Genomic DNA, 12,688 nt, shown 5'->3' with positions numbered 1-12,688 from the left:
CCAAAGATCAGGTCGGATGCTAACGGCTAACGGCAGAAGTCAGCTTCTGATTGGACACTTGAGGGAAACTGAACTTTCAGCTCAGATTCTCAGTTTGTTCCACATTTTCATAAAGTCAGACAGTGTTCGTTTAGCTCAGTGCTGCCTGGTGCTGTCTGGAACCGCTTTACCGTCCAGAACCTTTAGAGATGCTGCTGCTTGTCCTCATGCAGACCTGAAACCTGCACTACACTGTCCCTCAGACTGTTTAGAACCAGTTCTGCAGGACCATCTCTGATTGGCCCAAACTTTTAGATCATAAACTGGATAATTAAAAACGGTATTTGTGAACTAAGAAAACACACATATATGTTTTCAGACTGTGGTTCTCCAGAGTGAACTGTTCCTTATTAAGCTTATGACACTGATAAAGTGACTGAATGGAAGCTTGAAGGTAAACTACTGTTCATCAGTCCAGCCGTGACTTCAGTTTGTGTTCTATTGAGAACAATCTCTAAGACCAGAGACTCTGTGTCATCTTATCAAATAGTTTCCATGATAGTCAGGATGAGAAATTCCCCACTAAAGTCTTGTTAGTACATCTGATTATGTTATGTTATGATGAGGTGGGATTTCACAAAGAAATGAGACAACAGTACATCACGGTCCTCCTTCAGACCAGGTTTATGTCACACACTGGGTCTGAAACTAAACAATATGATCCTACAGTTACAACATTATGTTATTAGTTCTATTTAGAAACCGACTCGGTTCTACTGAGATCAGATTATCTACCGATTCGTCTGCATCATCAGTGTTTTGTTAATGTGCTCAAAGATGGAACTTTTCACTTTTTCTTCACTTTTCAACCTGAATCACAGATTATCTGATTGACTTGTTTAATATTTTACATTCTGGGATGATGTGGAGTGAGGTTAGCGTGTTAGCTTAGCACCAGGTGTATTCCTGTACCGCTGTGGAGTGAGGTTAGCGTGTTAGCTTAGCACCAGGTGTATTTCTGTACTGCTGTGGATTGAGGTTAGCGTGTTAGCTTAGCAGCAGGTGTCTTCTGTGGAACCCTGCTGTACGTTGCACCACAGCAGTGTGTCTGTCCTGCAGCTGGAGGAACACATCATTCGTCTCCGGGAGGAGCTGGACCGAGAGCGGGAGGAGAGGAGCTTCTTCCAGCTGGAGCGGGACAAAACCCAGGCGCTGTGGGACATCTCCAAGAGGAACCTGGAGGAGACGAAGGCCGAGCTCAGGAACCGACACAGGGAGAAGGAGGAGGCCGAGGAGCGCCACCGAGTGGAGATCACAGTGAGCTGCACACACACAGTTCCTTAAACATTCTAACCCAGCGCTAACCTTCCTGTAACCTAAAACTAACCTTAATCTAAACCAAGCCTAAATTTAACCTAAACCCAACCTAATCCTAACCTAACTTTACCCTAAACCCAACCTAACTTTAACCCTAACCCTAACCTAAATTTAACCTAACCCCACCCTGACCTGAGCGGCTGGTTTATGGCTGTTTGTTGGTTTGCAGGTCTACAAGCAGAAGCTGAAGCACGTTCTGTCTGAGCACCACAACACGACCACTGAGCAGAAGCTGGAAGGGGTGGCCTCGTCCTCACTGGTCCAGAACCGGCACCGGGAGGCGGAGCTCGGGCTGCGCAGAGATGTTCACGGCCTGCAGGCAGAACTCAGGGAGAAAAAGCTCCACAGCGAGAACTCCATCAAGGAGCTGAAACTGGTGAGATGTTCTCCGAAAACCACTGTGACGTTTGATTTGTCCACCTGAACACCGCAGACTCACACTCTGCGTTCTCCACAGAAACACCAGGTGGAGCTGATGGAGCTGAACAACGAGTACGACCGCAGGATCCGAGGTGAGAACCAGAGAACCTGCAAGAAAGCAGGCACAGCTGTGAGCTGGAGAACATCTACCATTTACCAGCTGTTCCTGAAAGTTCCTCACAAACGTTCCTCAAACGTTCCTCACACATCTGTTCCTGAACCTTCTGTCCTCAGAAATGGAGGCAAAGTTCCACCAGCAGATGCAGTCGCTGATCACGGTGGAGGAGAAGCGGCGGCGGGCCGAGGTGGCCGAGCTGGACGACCAGATGAAGAGTCGCATTGCGGTTCTGATCGAGAACCAGGACCGGGCTGTGCGGGGAGCCGAGGAGTACTACACTTCTGTTCAAAATAAACTGCTGGCGGACCAGAACCTGCTGAAGGTGAGCCGTTAGAAGGAACCGGTCCCAGCGACAGAACGTAGCTGCAGAACTCAGAGAGTAAAGCTGCTCATGTTCTCCGGGTTCAGGATGGGTTCTGTTTGCTGTGCTGGCGTTCTGTAGGAGGAACTGGCTGAGGTGCAGAAGCGGCAGGCGCGAGCAGACAAAGAACTTTCAGCAGCTCAGCAGGAGAACCGGCGTCTGACGGAGGTTCTGCAGGAGGCGGAACACAAGAAGCAGGAACTGCAGAAACGGGTGCAGGAACACGACGAGGCCGAGGCCAGGAGGGCGGTAGGTTCTGCACCCAGAGCATCAGGTTCTGCTGCACAACACTGGACACAGCCACATGCAGAATCAGGTCTGGACTGAACAGAACCAGTCCCAGTGTCGTTTTATTTAGGCATAAAAAATAAGAACATGGCTCCACATATCCATCACACGGCCTCAGGTGGCACCAAGATGTCAACACCAAGGAAAACACGTCTGAACTGAACAGAACTGTTCCAGGAGACCCGTTCCTCTGTCCACATGGTTCTTCATGTTGTTCTTCTCCCGGTGCCTGATATCAGTTTTAACAGATGTTCAGCCGAACTCGGGACAGAACCGAGACACTCGGTTTAACCTCTGAACCTTCAAACTGTGCTGCTGGTTCTGTGCGACAGGTGAGCCGGGCTCAGGTGAAGCTGATGGAGAAGGAGCTGCGAGACCTGACGGTGGAGCACGAGCTGCTGCGCCAGGCCTGCCACAAGGTCAGCCGCCTCTCCCACCGCCACCCGTCAGCGCCGGTCCACGGGCCCATGCCGTGTTCTGACGCTGCCTTCTGGTGTGTTCTGGTGTCGGGCAGGTGGAGCGGGAGCGGGACGAGCTGCTGAGCCGGCAGACGCAGGCGGTTCTGGACCTGCAGCAGAGCAGCGGGCTGAAGGAGATGCTGCTGCAGAGGAAGCTGGCGGCGCTGACCCAGACTCTGCAGAAGAAGGAGGCTCAGCTCTGCGCCGCTCTGTCCGTCTGCAGCACCGAGCCACAGGCCAGAACCAGCGCCGCCAGCAGGCTGGAGGTACCGGACCACACCGGGCCGCTTCTCAGCACAGACACAGAACCACCACACACTGACCAGACAGAGTGTGTGACTGTTGTGTTGTTTGCAGGAAGTCCTGCAGCGTCAGCAGGCGTCGGTCCAGTCGCTGCAGCAGGACTTGGGTCAGGACTGTCAGGTGAGTTGTCGGTCAGCGATCGGCTCGGTGTTGCGTCGGTGCAGCTCACCTGCTGACGTCTCACCTGCAGGAGTACGAGGAGCTGCTGCTCACCTGTACGGACAGGCTGAAGGCTCTGGGCGTCCCTCTGCACGACTTCCACTTCAGGCCGGCCGAGCAGATCCAGAACAGAACGACACCGAAACCCTGAGCTGGAGCTGGGAGGCGACTGTCCGGGCTCCTGGTTACACCTGCTCACACCTGGTTACACCTGCTCACACCTGGAGACGAGCTGCACGTCTTCATCTGTGTAGTTTGGTCTCCTGCTGCCCACAGTTGATAAATGTTGATATAAATATGAATAAATGCTGTTTGAGTTTTTCACTGAGTCATCGTTTATTCTGTTTCACCTGAAAACAGACAAAAACACATCAAAGTGTTTAAAGGAATCATTTAGGAAGCTGCTGCGTTCCTGCATAACAAGCAGTCCCCTGTTTAATAAGAATAACAACATTTCCCCCCAAAATGTATGAAATGGCCCCAAAAGTCTGAATATTACACAATAAAAGTTCTGCAAATCACAAGTGCTCCATACGTGACGAAACATTTTGGTGAGATCAGAAAATTTACCTGAAAAAAAGACTAAAAATGATAAATGTAATAAAATACTTCCTCAAAAATGTGGAAAAAATGTCTGAAAGTTTGATCAGAATAATCGGTCTGAAAAATGTCACGTAGACGGCGACAAATATCTGGAAAGTAGTTCAGAAGATGTAAATAAAATATCAGAAAAATAATAGTAAACAAATAATTTACCCCCAAATAACAAATTCCACCAAGAAAAAAAGAAAAGAAATGCAAGAGGGCCTGAAAAATGATTTAGTTTGGAAAAAAGCGAAACAATAAACCTGAATATTGAAGTAAAATCTGTGGAAAAACGTCTGGACATAAATATTCAGGAAATGTGTGTGTTTACATATATATAAATAAAAGGTCTTGTAATGCGAGTGTAAAACCACATTTATTCCTTTTACACAGAGCCGTGCTAATAGCGAAGCTAAGCTAAGCTACGCTAAGCTAAGCTGTAGCTGAGTATGTACAGAGCAGGGAGGCAGCAGTTCTGCTTCTTCTTCTTCTTCTCTGCTGACGTGAGCGTTTACGGCCTCGGTACCAACACAGGCAGCAGCTGGACTCAGACGTCCAAACACAGTCCTGGTTCTTCATCAGAAGCTGGAGGCCGACGTTTCATCCTGGAAACAGCTGAAGCCTCAGATCAGACAGCAGCGATCCTCCAGTCTGCTCACAATCTGGAGTTTGAGACACAAAACTGAGTTCTGGCAAATGTTCTGGCTGAATTCAGAGAATTTCATGCGTCTGCAGCCGCATGAAGCCACTTCAACGGTTCAGCATCTGCAGAAATACAACTGTGGTGGCAACAGAACCCAGTCTCTGGTCACATTTCACCGACTGCTGAGGCTCTGACGTCAGCAGAACCTGATGTGGTGAAGCTGGACCAGACAAGGTTCTGGTTCTGCATGTTTTCACATCAGGACTGTCATTTCTGTCCAACTGGGAGTCACCACTGGACACATTTCAGTAGTTCTAAACTTATTCAGTATTTCTGGACTCTTGTTATTCATTCCTCAGTCACAGTGTTGGGTCAGAACACCTGGTTCTAAATGAAACGTCCTGTTTTTACAGAGAAACTCGTTTTGGAGTCACTTTGGATGCTGAACTCATTTCTGCCCAATCTGGAGTCGGGTTCATGAATCTGAGTCCGTTCAGAGTTCTGTCTGCAATCCTGGACAGCTCTCATGTCATTTGAACCAAACTGTGTGATGGTGGTTGGTCAGAACCAGGACCGTTTGACCTCCAGAACCTACCAGGACCATCTGTAGGAGGATCCACTCTGTCAGAACACCTGAGGAGGTTCTGGTGGGTTTTTTACAGAATGGGCCACATGATCAGTGTGAAACCGTTTCAGGTTCATTAAAGGTTCTTTGATTCAGTGTCGGTGAAGGAAAGCGTCCAGTTCACAGAATAAAGAAAGAAATCTTTCATTTCAGACGGAACAGCGACTTCGTCGTCTGATCAGTGACTCGGATTATTAAAACTGTTCATTCAGTGGATCCTCAGCTCGGCCAGACATCACAGCGGACGTACAGCCCAGCTCCAGGTGGGACGGCGGGTGAGCTCACACCGACCCGGAAGTCTCTCTTGGAAGGAAAAGGCACAGATGGGTCGGTTCTGGTCGGGCCTCAGCGCCCCGCTCAGCCGGTGCCGTGGCTGCCGTGCTCGAAGACGCCCTTCTTGAAGAACGGCGAGAACTCGCAGACGTCCCGTTTGGACAGACGGACGTCTTGGTGGGTTCTGAGAGGAGAGCTGGAGGACAACAGCATGACCCGGAACAGGTTCCTCAGGTAACGCTGCAGAGAACAGAAACAGAACATGACGGCCCAACACTGCTGCTTCTACGTGTGTCTTTGTTTGAGTACGAACACGAGGAGCCACAACAGCAGAACACCGAGCTGCAGGTCTGATCGGACCTCCAGGAACATCCAGCCGTGTTCTGGATCGGTCCATCTCCCACCGTCACAGCTTCTGCTCCACCAGCTCAGAAACACACAGTTACTAATTAGACTGATTTACTCAATAGTTTCTGAGACAGTGCTTTCTGTGACGGGCTCAGACTGAACCCTGGAGGACGGAGCCTCTGACTGGACCTCTGGGACCTGAGACCTGAGCTTTAAGGGTCAAAGCTCAGTTTGAAACGTGTTAAATGAGCTCCTGTCTATGACCATGATGAACATCAGGTACTGAGCAGACAGCAACAGATAATACAGCCGTCACTATGGTAACGTGGGCCTGGCTGTGCAGCAGCAGGTGTTTGTGATGTTGTGGCTCGTCGGTGTGTAGCTGCTCAGGTGTCCTGCCTCCAGGTGACTCCGGCGCTCGGCCACCATCCGCTCGTCCCTGTTTCCAAACAGCTTCTTTGGCGGAAACTCGAGAGCTGCCAGCTGGAAGCAACAACACGACACGTCAGACGGTTCCACAAACAGCCCACCAGATCCAAACGTGAACCTGACGTGGTCTTCTCACCTCCGGATACTTGGACTTGAGGCTCCTGTGCATTTCCCGGAAGCGACTGTAGCGTCTGAACACCGTCCATGTCTCCTCCATCACCGTGATCTGTTGCAGGAGAGACTCGTGTAAACGTGGAGACAGACGAAGCGTACATCAGAAACACAGCCTTCATGTCAGGACTTCACGCTGCAGCCAGAACAGAGAAATGTACGAGTGGAAGACTGATGGTACCAGCTGGCTACAGAGGAACCAGGTCCAGTGTTCAGACTGAGACACCTGGATGGATGTAGAACTGATCTGGTGTCAGGTTCTAGCAGAACCCAGATGTGTTCCTCCTCCTACATGTCATGTGTCTATCTGCTGTACTGATGAAGTTCTGAGGCTCAGAAATGGTCCAAAATGACTAAATACAGCCAAAAACAACTCAAAAATAGTCCAAAAAATGTCCATCAGATGCTAAATGTATTTAAATCTGCCCAGAATGACTCAAGAAATGTCTAAAACAACAAACAACTAAAATGTGTCCAAAACTGTGAAAAATGTCCAAAATGACATGAAGCTGGTCCAGGATGATGTTAAAAAGTCCATAAATGTGTAAAATCTGTCCAAAGTTATTTTTAAAATGTCCAAAATTACTCAAAGTGGGTCTCTAATGAGTCAGAATTAGTCTAAAATGACTCAAAATTGTTTAAAATGGCTCAAAATTGTGCAGAATGACTAAAAAATTCTGTCCTAAATCTGTCCAGTGTTGTGAAAAATGTCCACAATGATTGTAAGCTCGTCTGGAATGATTCAAAACGCTCAGACGTGTTCTTCCTCCTACATGTCATGTGTCTATCTGCTGGACTGATGAAGTTCTGAGGCTCAGAAATGATGGAAAAAGTCCATTAAGGTGATCAATCTGGACCCTCCTCTGTGGAACTGTGGAACAAACTAAAGTTACTGTAGATAAAGAATCATCTGGTTCTGAAGAGCTTTCTATGAAATGCCCGTAAACCTTTATTCACAGATGAAACATCCAGAGACGATGTGTGGAACCGTGCACAGAAGGACGACGGAGATGCTCGAACTCACCTTCACCTCGAACTCAAAGTGCTCGTCCTTGCCCTGCCCGCGGAGGACGTAGCGAGGGATGCTAACTCTGACGGGCTCCTGGACGCCGTCGCTGCTCGCCGCAGGATTACGAGACACCAGGTGCTGCAGAGGTCGGCGGACAGAGGGCAGAAAAACAGAGGAAAGAGAGGCGGAGAGCAAAAGGTTCACTCAGAAACACATCACCATCACTGTGGGCCTCCAAACCTGGGCTTAAACGTGAACAAAGAGACGACAGAAATCCGTTCCAGTCTTTATTATTCAGTCTCCAACAGCAACACGCCATCACTGCACGAGACAGTACTCCTCTAAGCACACACTCACCACATTTTATTCATAATTACTTCATCTCGTGATACATTTCGGATCCATTTATGCAATAAGACAAAACGTTCCCTCTTCACATGAACAACAAGAATCATCAACACGACAGACAGACAGCGACTTCCTCTAATGACGCTTCATCTGTAGAGTTCATCAGACTCACAGTGAACTCCTGAACACGGTCGGATTAGATAACGAGTTACCCAGATCACACCACAGACCGGGTTTAAAAAGGTTTTAAAATACTTTAAAATACTTTCATGTGTGTCCATTTCAGGTCGGTTCCTTGAAGAATCACCTTCTCAGACGACACCTCTGAAGTTATTCAACACCCTAAAACAAACGTCTGCCTTCACACACACAGATGTTTGATTAAGATCTGAGCTTCTGCTGTGCAGCCAAAGCGTAACTTCCAGGAGTCGCCGGTGCTGTTGGCGGCGCCGGCCGGATCAGCTGAACCCCGTCTGAGCTGCACCTTCCTCTTCTGAGGCTTGTGGATTGAAAAGACGATTTCCACCAGCAGGCAGCCGTCGTTCTGCTTCACCAGCAGGCATCTGATGTCTGAGCGCTTGCGGAGCTCGAGTCCCTGAAACTGAGGCCGGGCCGGAACCAGACTGGACCCCCTCGGCACCGGATGGAAGACGCCGTCCTCCCGGAGAAGAACCACGTGAGTATCTGTCAGGAGGAGCTGGAAGATGGCGCCCGGAAGCACACGGGTGGCACTCTCGACCTTCACGCTGGCGTAGAGCAGAGGACAGACGTGAGCCAGCGAAGGCCTGCCGGGAGCGTCCATGTTCCCGTGGACGATGTAGAGCAGGTCTGCGAGGACACGCTTGAATCTGGAGGTGACGCAAAGGCCGCTGTCCAGGACGATGTCGGGAACACTGGAGGTCCAATCCAGAGAGAGGACCATGAGGTCTTCAGAGAGTAACGGGTGACCTTGAAAGAACGCTTCAGGAGACAGAGCCTTGAGCAGAGCCTTGCAGAACTCTTGGGTTAGATCTTTGCTGTGGGTGAAGACGGCTAACACGGTGTCTTCAGCGGAGCCGATTAGGCGAACGTGTTGTCCAGCCAAACCGATCTGGACCTCCTTGATTTCCAGGAGTTTAAAATGATGAAACGCAGTCAGTGTGTCTGTAGAATCTGCGCCAGATGAAACGACTATTACATCGTTTTCAGACAACAGCAAACAGCCAGGCTTTGGGAAGGGGCGCTTACTGTTGGCCGTTCTGACCCAGAAGACACCCAGAAGCTTGCTGCCTTGTATCAGAGGAAACAGAGATTCCAACTTTTCCTTCATCTCCTGGGAGGAAAACGTCTGCAGCTGAGACAGAGCCGGCGGCAGCGCGACCAGCCGCTGATGAAACACTTGAGGACTGGTGTTTCTGACCGAGGACACAGATCCTTCAGGACATCCTGAGACGTCCAGGGTCACAGACATGCTGCAGTTCTGAGGAACAGTGAGGGCGCGATCCTGCGAGAGGTCCGCTGAACGGACCTGGTTTTCTGCACTGATGCAGGGTTCTGGCTGTTGCTGAAGCTGCATGAGGCGAGGCAGCGGCAGCTCCTTAGACATCATGGTCACGTACTGAGTGAGGACAACCTTCATTTCAGCTAACTGAACATTTCGGATGATGTCCCGTGTGCCCTGCAGCCGTCGACCGGCGTCTTTGTAGGCTTCCGACAGCTTGTCGGCAAAGAATCCAAAAACGTAGCCCCTGCTGGCCGTCGCGTTCTCTGTTCCTGCATCCGTCTCTTGTTTAATTTCACCATTCACTGACTCTTTCGACTCTTCCTTGGAACTGATGCAGTCATTGCCAGAACTCTGCGACTCTGATGATTGATCACCAGAAAGTTCTGCATCTTCTGTGCCACGTGTTTGGGGTTTGACTTCGTCCTCCGAGTAAGAAAAAGGGCGTCCAGTATCCAGCAGCTCCTCCGTTTTATCATCTCCTGGAACACAGCAGGTAGGATCCCTTCTGTTATCAGTGATGTTCTCGTTTTTATCAGATCTGCTGCTCTTGGTGTTTGCTGAAGTGACACCAAACTCGTGTGGTTGGACGTGAAGAACACCTCGGCCACCGTCTCCCAGAGGAACGTTCACTTCTCTTTGCCAGCGTTTGTCGCTGTCACTATCTCTGTGAGGAACTTCCTTGTTTCCAGCTGTGGGTTCTAGTTTATCTTCTCTGTACAGCTTCATGAAGCTGCTCTCTGGTTCTTCCAACACGTTCTCCTGGACGTTAGGAGCAGAGTTTGCCTCAGACTCGAGGGAAGGCAGGAGGCCAGACCGGCAGGCTCTCTGTGTGCACAAGGGGGAGTCCATGACTACATCACCAAGGACGTGAAGGCTCTTTGAATTACACCTGAAGGCCATCATCCACCCCACTGAGAATTACAGCTCCTCCAGTCACCAGGTGCTCAGGTGAGTCGTAAGTGATTCGAAATTAAGTGTGAAGAGGTTTGACATGCAAATTAGGTTGACAAGTGAACAAAACACTAGCTTTCAGAAACCTTTAAACTCCAATCAAACACAAGTAGCATCATTTGAAAACAGTTTAAATGATTATATTCTTTCTGGTGACAACAACGATGTCCTTTACAGAAGTTCTTTTTAAAAAAGCTTCTTCCTGTAAATAAAACCCTCTCAGACCTCTACAACTAGTCCTTGGATCTCTACAACTAGTCCCCAGACCTCTAGAGCTAGTTCCAGGCTTCTATACCTAGATACTATCCACAACAACTAGTCTTCAGACTTTGATAACTAGTCCTCAGACCTCTACAACTAGTCCTAGACCTTCTCTGACATGGTGCCAGTTAGTTTGGACTCCTAGTAAATGTTTAGTCAACGTTACGTAGGTTAGACTGGTGAGTCTCCATCAGGTTGGACTGGTTCAAAAGTTGTGAAAACTCGGGGGTGTTCGCAGGCGGCCTGTCTAAAGATAATGGATGATTCCTGGAGGCTGATGTAGAACTTTTCTCCTGGTGAAAGAAGCACTTGACACTGATGAGAGCAGATTAACCAACCAGTCCAACTCAACACCTGAACGCTGCAGACTTCCCTAACTTGTCTCACACCACAAACAGAAACCAGTCAAACCAAACTGGAGTGACTGGAATTGGACCTTTACAGTAACGTCACGTGTCGAATCCTGCTCAGATTTTAATGATGTAATTAAGAGCATGCGTGTTCACATGATGCAGACACAGAACCACTGCCAGCGTAGAACTGCTGCACAATCACACTTCTGTAGTGATTAACTGTTAAACAGTAATAATCCCAGAACCACAGCCCGACCCTGGTCTTACCTCATATTTGAGCCTCCTGGGATTCACGTTTTGCTGCTTTTCATCGTCCTGAAACAATGAGAACGAAACAACAGCCGGTGATCTTCAAATGTCAACACTTTCTGCAACACAGCAGGCAACAGTTTTCGGAGTAACCCTCTGAACCCTCAGAGCAGATTATGAGTGTTTTCAGCTCCACCTTCATGTTTCAGCAGAAAGTCCTGCAGCTCTGTGGAACCAGAACAACATGAAGGAGGAGACAGAACTCAGAGACGTCTTCTGTCAGCAGGACTCAGAACCGTGGAGACCAGAGAGACGTTTGGTGACTTTGCTAAAGTATTGAATCAACATGTCCAGCGTGTTATGTTGTGAAGACTGGCTGATGGCCTCATGGCTGTACTGAGGACACGTTTCTTTTGTTTGCAGATTCAGATTTGGTTCAGTTTTTGCACATTTTGAAACGAGATACGTAACATGAAGCGGTTCTGAGGAGAGCTCAGATTTAATGAAGTATAGTAGAAAACTCACAACCCTTGTCACACATGACGCGTTCAAGGACTGTGTGTTTTTTCCCACAGTTTCCGGAGGTTAAATAGCATCATTTCAGCAATTTATAGAAAAACACAACGCACCTCTAAAACCTGCCGGTGAGTTTTGGGGTTCAGAGGGTTATTTCTTCAATAACAAATTGTTCTTGGTGTTGACAGGAAAAGGGGGACAGATGGAACAAAACCAGGAGAAATCAAAACCAGGAAGAGAAGGATCGAATTAAAGGTAATGAAACCATATTCGGGGGAGTCATGCAGATTGCAGAGCAGGGAGAGTCTCATTGAGAGGAAACGTAAGTCAAGGGCGGCTGGATCCTGGTCTTACCTCGTCTGTCAATCTAACAGAGCTACAGTCGCTAAATTCCTCCTCCTCCTGCAGGGTTAAAGAGCTAAATATCAGTTGTACACAGAAAAGGCTCACATCTTATTACTGCTGGACGTCTACAGTCAGCTCTAGAGCCAAAACATGAGCAGGCGGACGGAGAGGCTGGAGGTCCTGAGGTGAAACCCAACGGCTGCACCTCAGTAGCCCTCCGCGGGTCAGACAGAGTGCTGAGGTGTGTGGGAGAGTTCTTACTCTGAGCGATTCACAGGACAGAGACAGATCCATGTTGCTGCCGCCGCCGTTCAGAAGATTCATCTTTCGTAACCGCCGCTGGACTTCCTCTTCGATGTACGCGTTTATCCTGCCACAGACCAGGACAGAGAACAAACCGGTCAGAACAAACAGCTGGCTGATCCAAACGGACCCATCAGAACTCCCACGTGAACGTCACACATGGGCAGTTCAATGACCGTCGGAGAGTTAGACGTCAATTCTGTCTGTTTTTAAACCTGCTGTTGAGTGTTCAGAGGGTAAATCAGTGCAGATAGTCGAGTTAACTGGTCAGCAGCAGGTCAACTGGTCAGCAGCAGGTCAACTGGTCAGCAGGTTAACTGGTCAGCAGCAGGT

The 12,688-nt window shown here is 49.0% G+C and overlaps 2 protein-coding genes across 4 annotated transcripts in view; one reads left to right on the top strand and one right to left on the bottom strand.

The window, feature by feature from the left end:
• Positions 1-901: 901 nt before the first annotated feature.
• Positions 902-3,712, top strand: LOC103354804 (growth arrest-specific protein 8-like). Its single transcript, XM_008278350.1, has 10 exons — positions 902-913; positions 1,039-1,296; positions 1,526-1,732; positions 1,814-1,868; positions 2,011-2,216; positions 2,337-2,504; positions 2,876-2,962; positions 3,058-3,267; positions 3,359-3,424; positions 3,495-3,712. Exons 1-10 carry the CDS (start codon positions 902-904, stop codon positions 3,612-3,614), a joined length of 1,389 nt encoding a protein of 462 aa, XP_008276572.1. The 3' UTR covers positions 3,615-3,712.
• Positions 3,713-3,774: 62 nt separating this feature from the next.
• The window catches only part of kif16ba (kinesin family member 16Ba), a 27,681-nt gene continuing 18,767 nt past the window's right edge, over positions 3,775-12,688 (bottom strand). The window contains exons 21-27 of one of the 3 annotated variants that reach the window (XM_008278335.1): positions 12,314-12,422; positions 12,062-12,109; positions 11,210-11,257; positions 7,562-7,684; positions 6,503-6,592; positions 6,337-6,420; positions 3,775-5,829 (exon numbers count right to left, since the gene is read on the bottom strand). In XM_008278335.1, the coding sequence (XP_008276557.1) occupies positions 5,674-5,829; positions 6,337-6,420; positions 6,503-6,592; positions 7,562-7,684; positions 11,210-11,257; positions 12,062-12,109; positions 12,314-12,422 (658 nt within the window). In that variant the 3' untranslated portion in view covers positions 3,775-5,673. Of the gene's footprint in view, positions 5,830-6,336; positions 6,421-6,502; positions 6,593-7,561; positions 7,685-7,820; positions 8,892-11,209; positions 11,258-12,061; positions 12,110-12,313; positions 12,423-12,688 lie in introns of those variants that run through there. The other 2 variants (XM_008278336.1, XM_008278337.1) reach the window with 2 other exon arrangements.

This window comes from Stegastes partitus, unplaced genomic scaffold (genome assembly GCF_000690725.1).
Source record: "Stegastes partitus isolate 25-593 unplaced genomic scaffold, Stegastes_partitus-1.0.2 Scaffold120, whole genome shotgun sequence".
Taxonomy (NCBI): Eukaryota; Metazoa; Chordata; class Actinopteri; family Pomacentridae; genus Stegastes; species Stegastes partitus.
The sequence above is the reverse complement of the archived record's forward strand: the minus strand, read 5'-3'. Positions and strand labels throughout refer to the sequence as shown.

Excerpts from the sequence above, each read along its gene's own strand:
- LOC103354804 (XM_008278350.1), top strand. Across the intron at positions 2,217-2,336 it reads CGGACCAGAACCTGCTGAAG|GAGGAACTGGCTGAGGTGCA; the intron begins GTGAGCCGTTAG and ends GGCGTTCTGTAG. Across the intron at positions 2,963-3,057 it reads TGCGCCAGGCCTGCCACAAG|GTGGAGCGGGAGCGGGACGA; the intron begins GTCAGCCGCCTC and ends GGTGTCGGGCAG.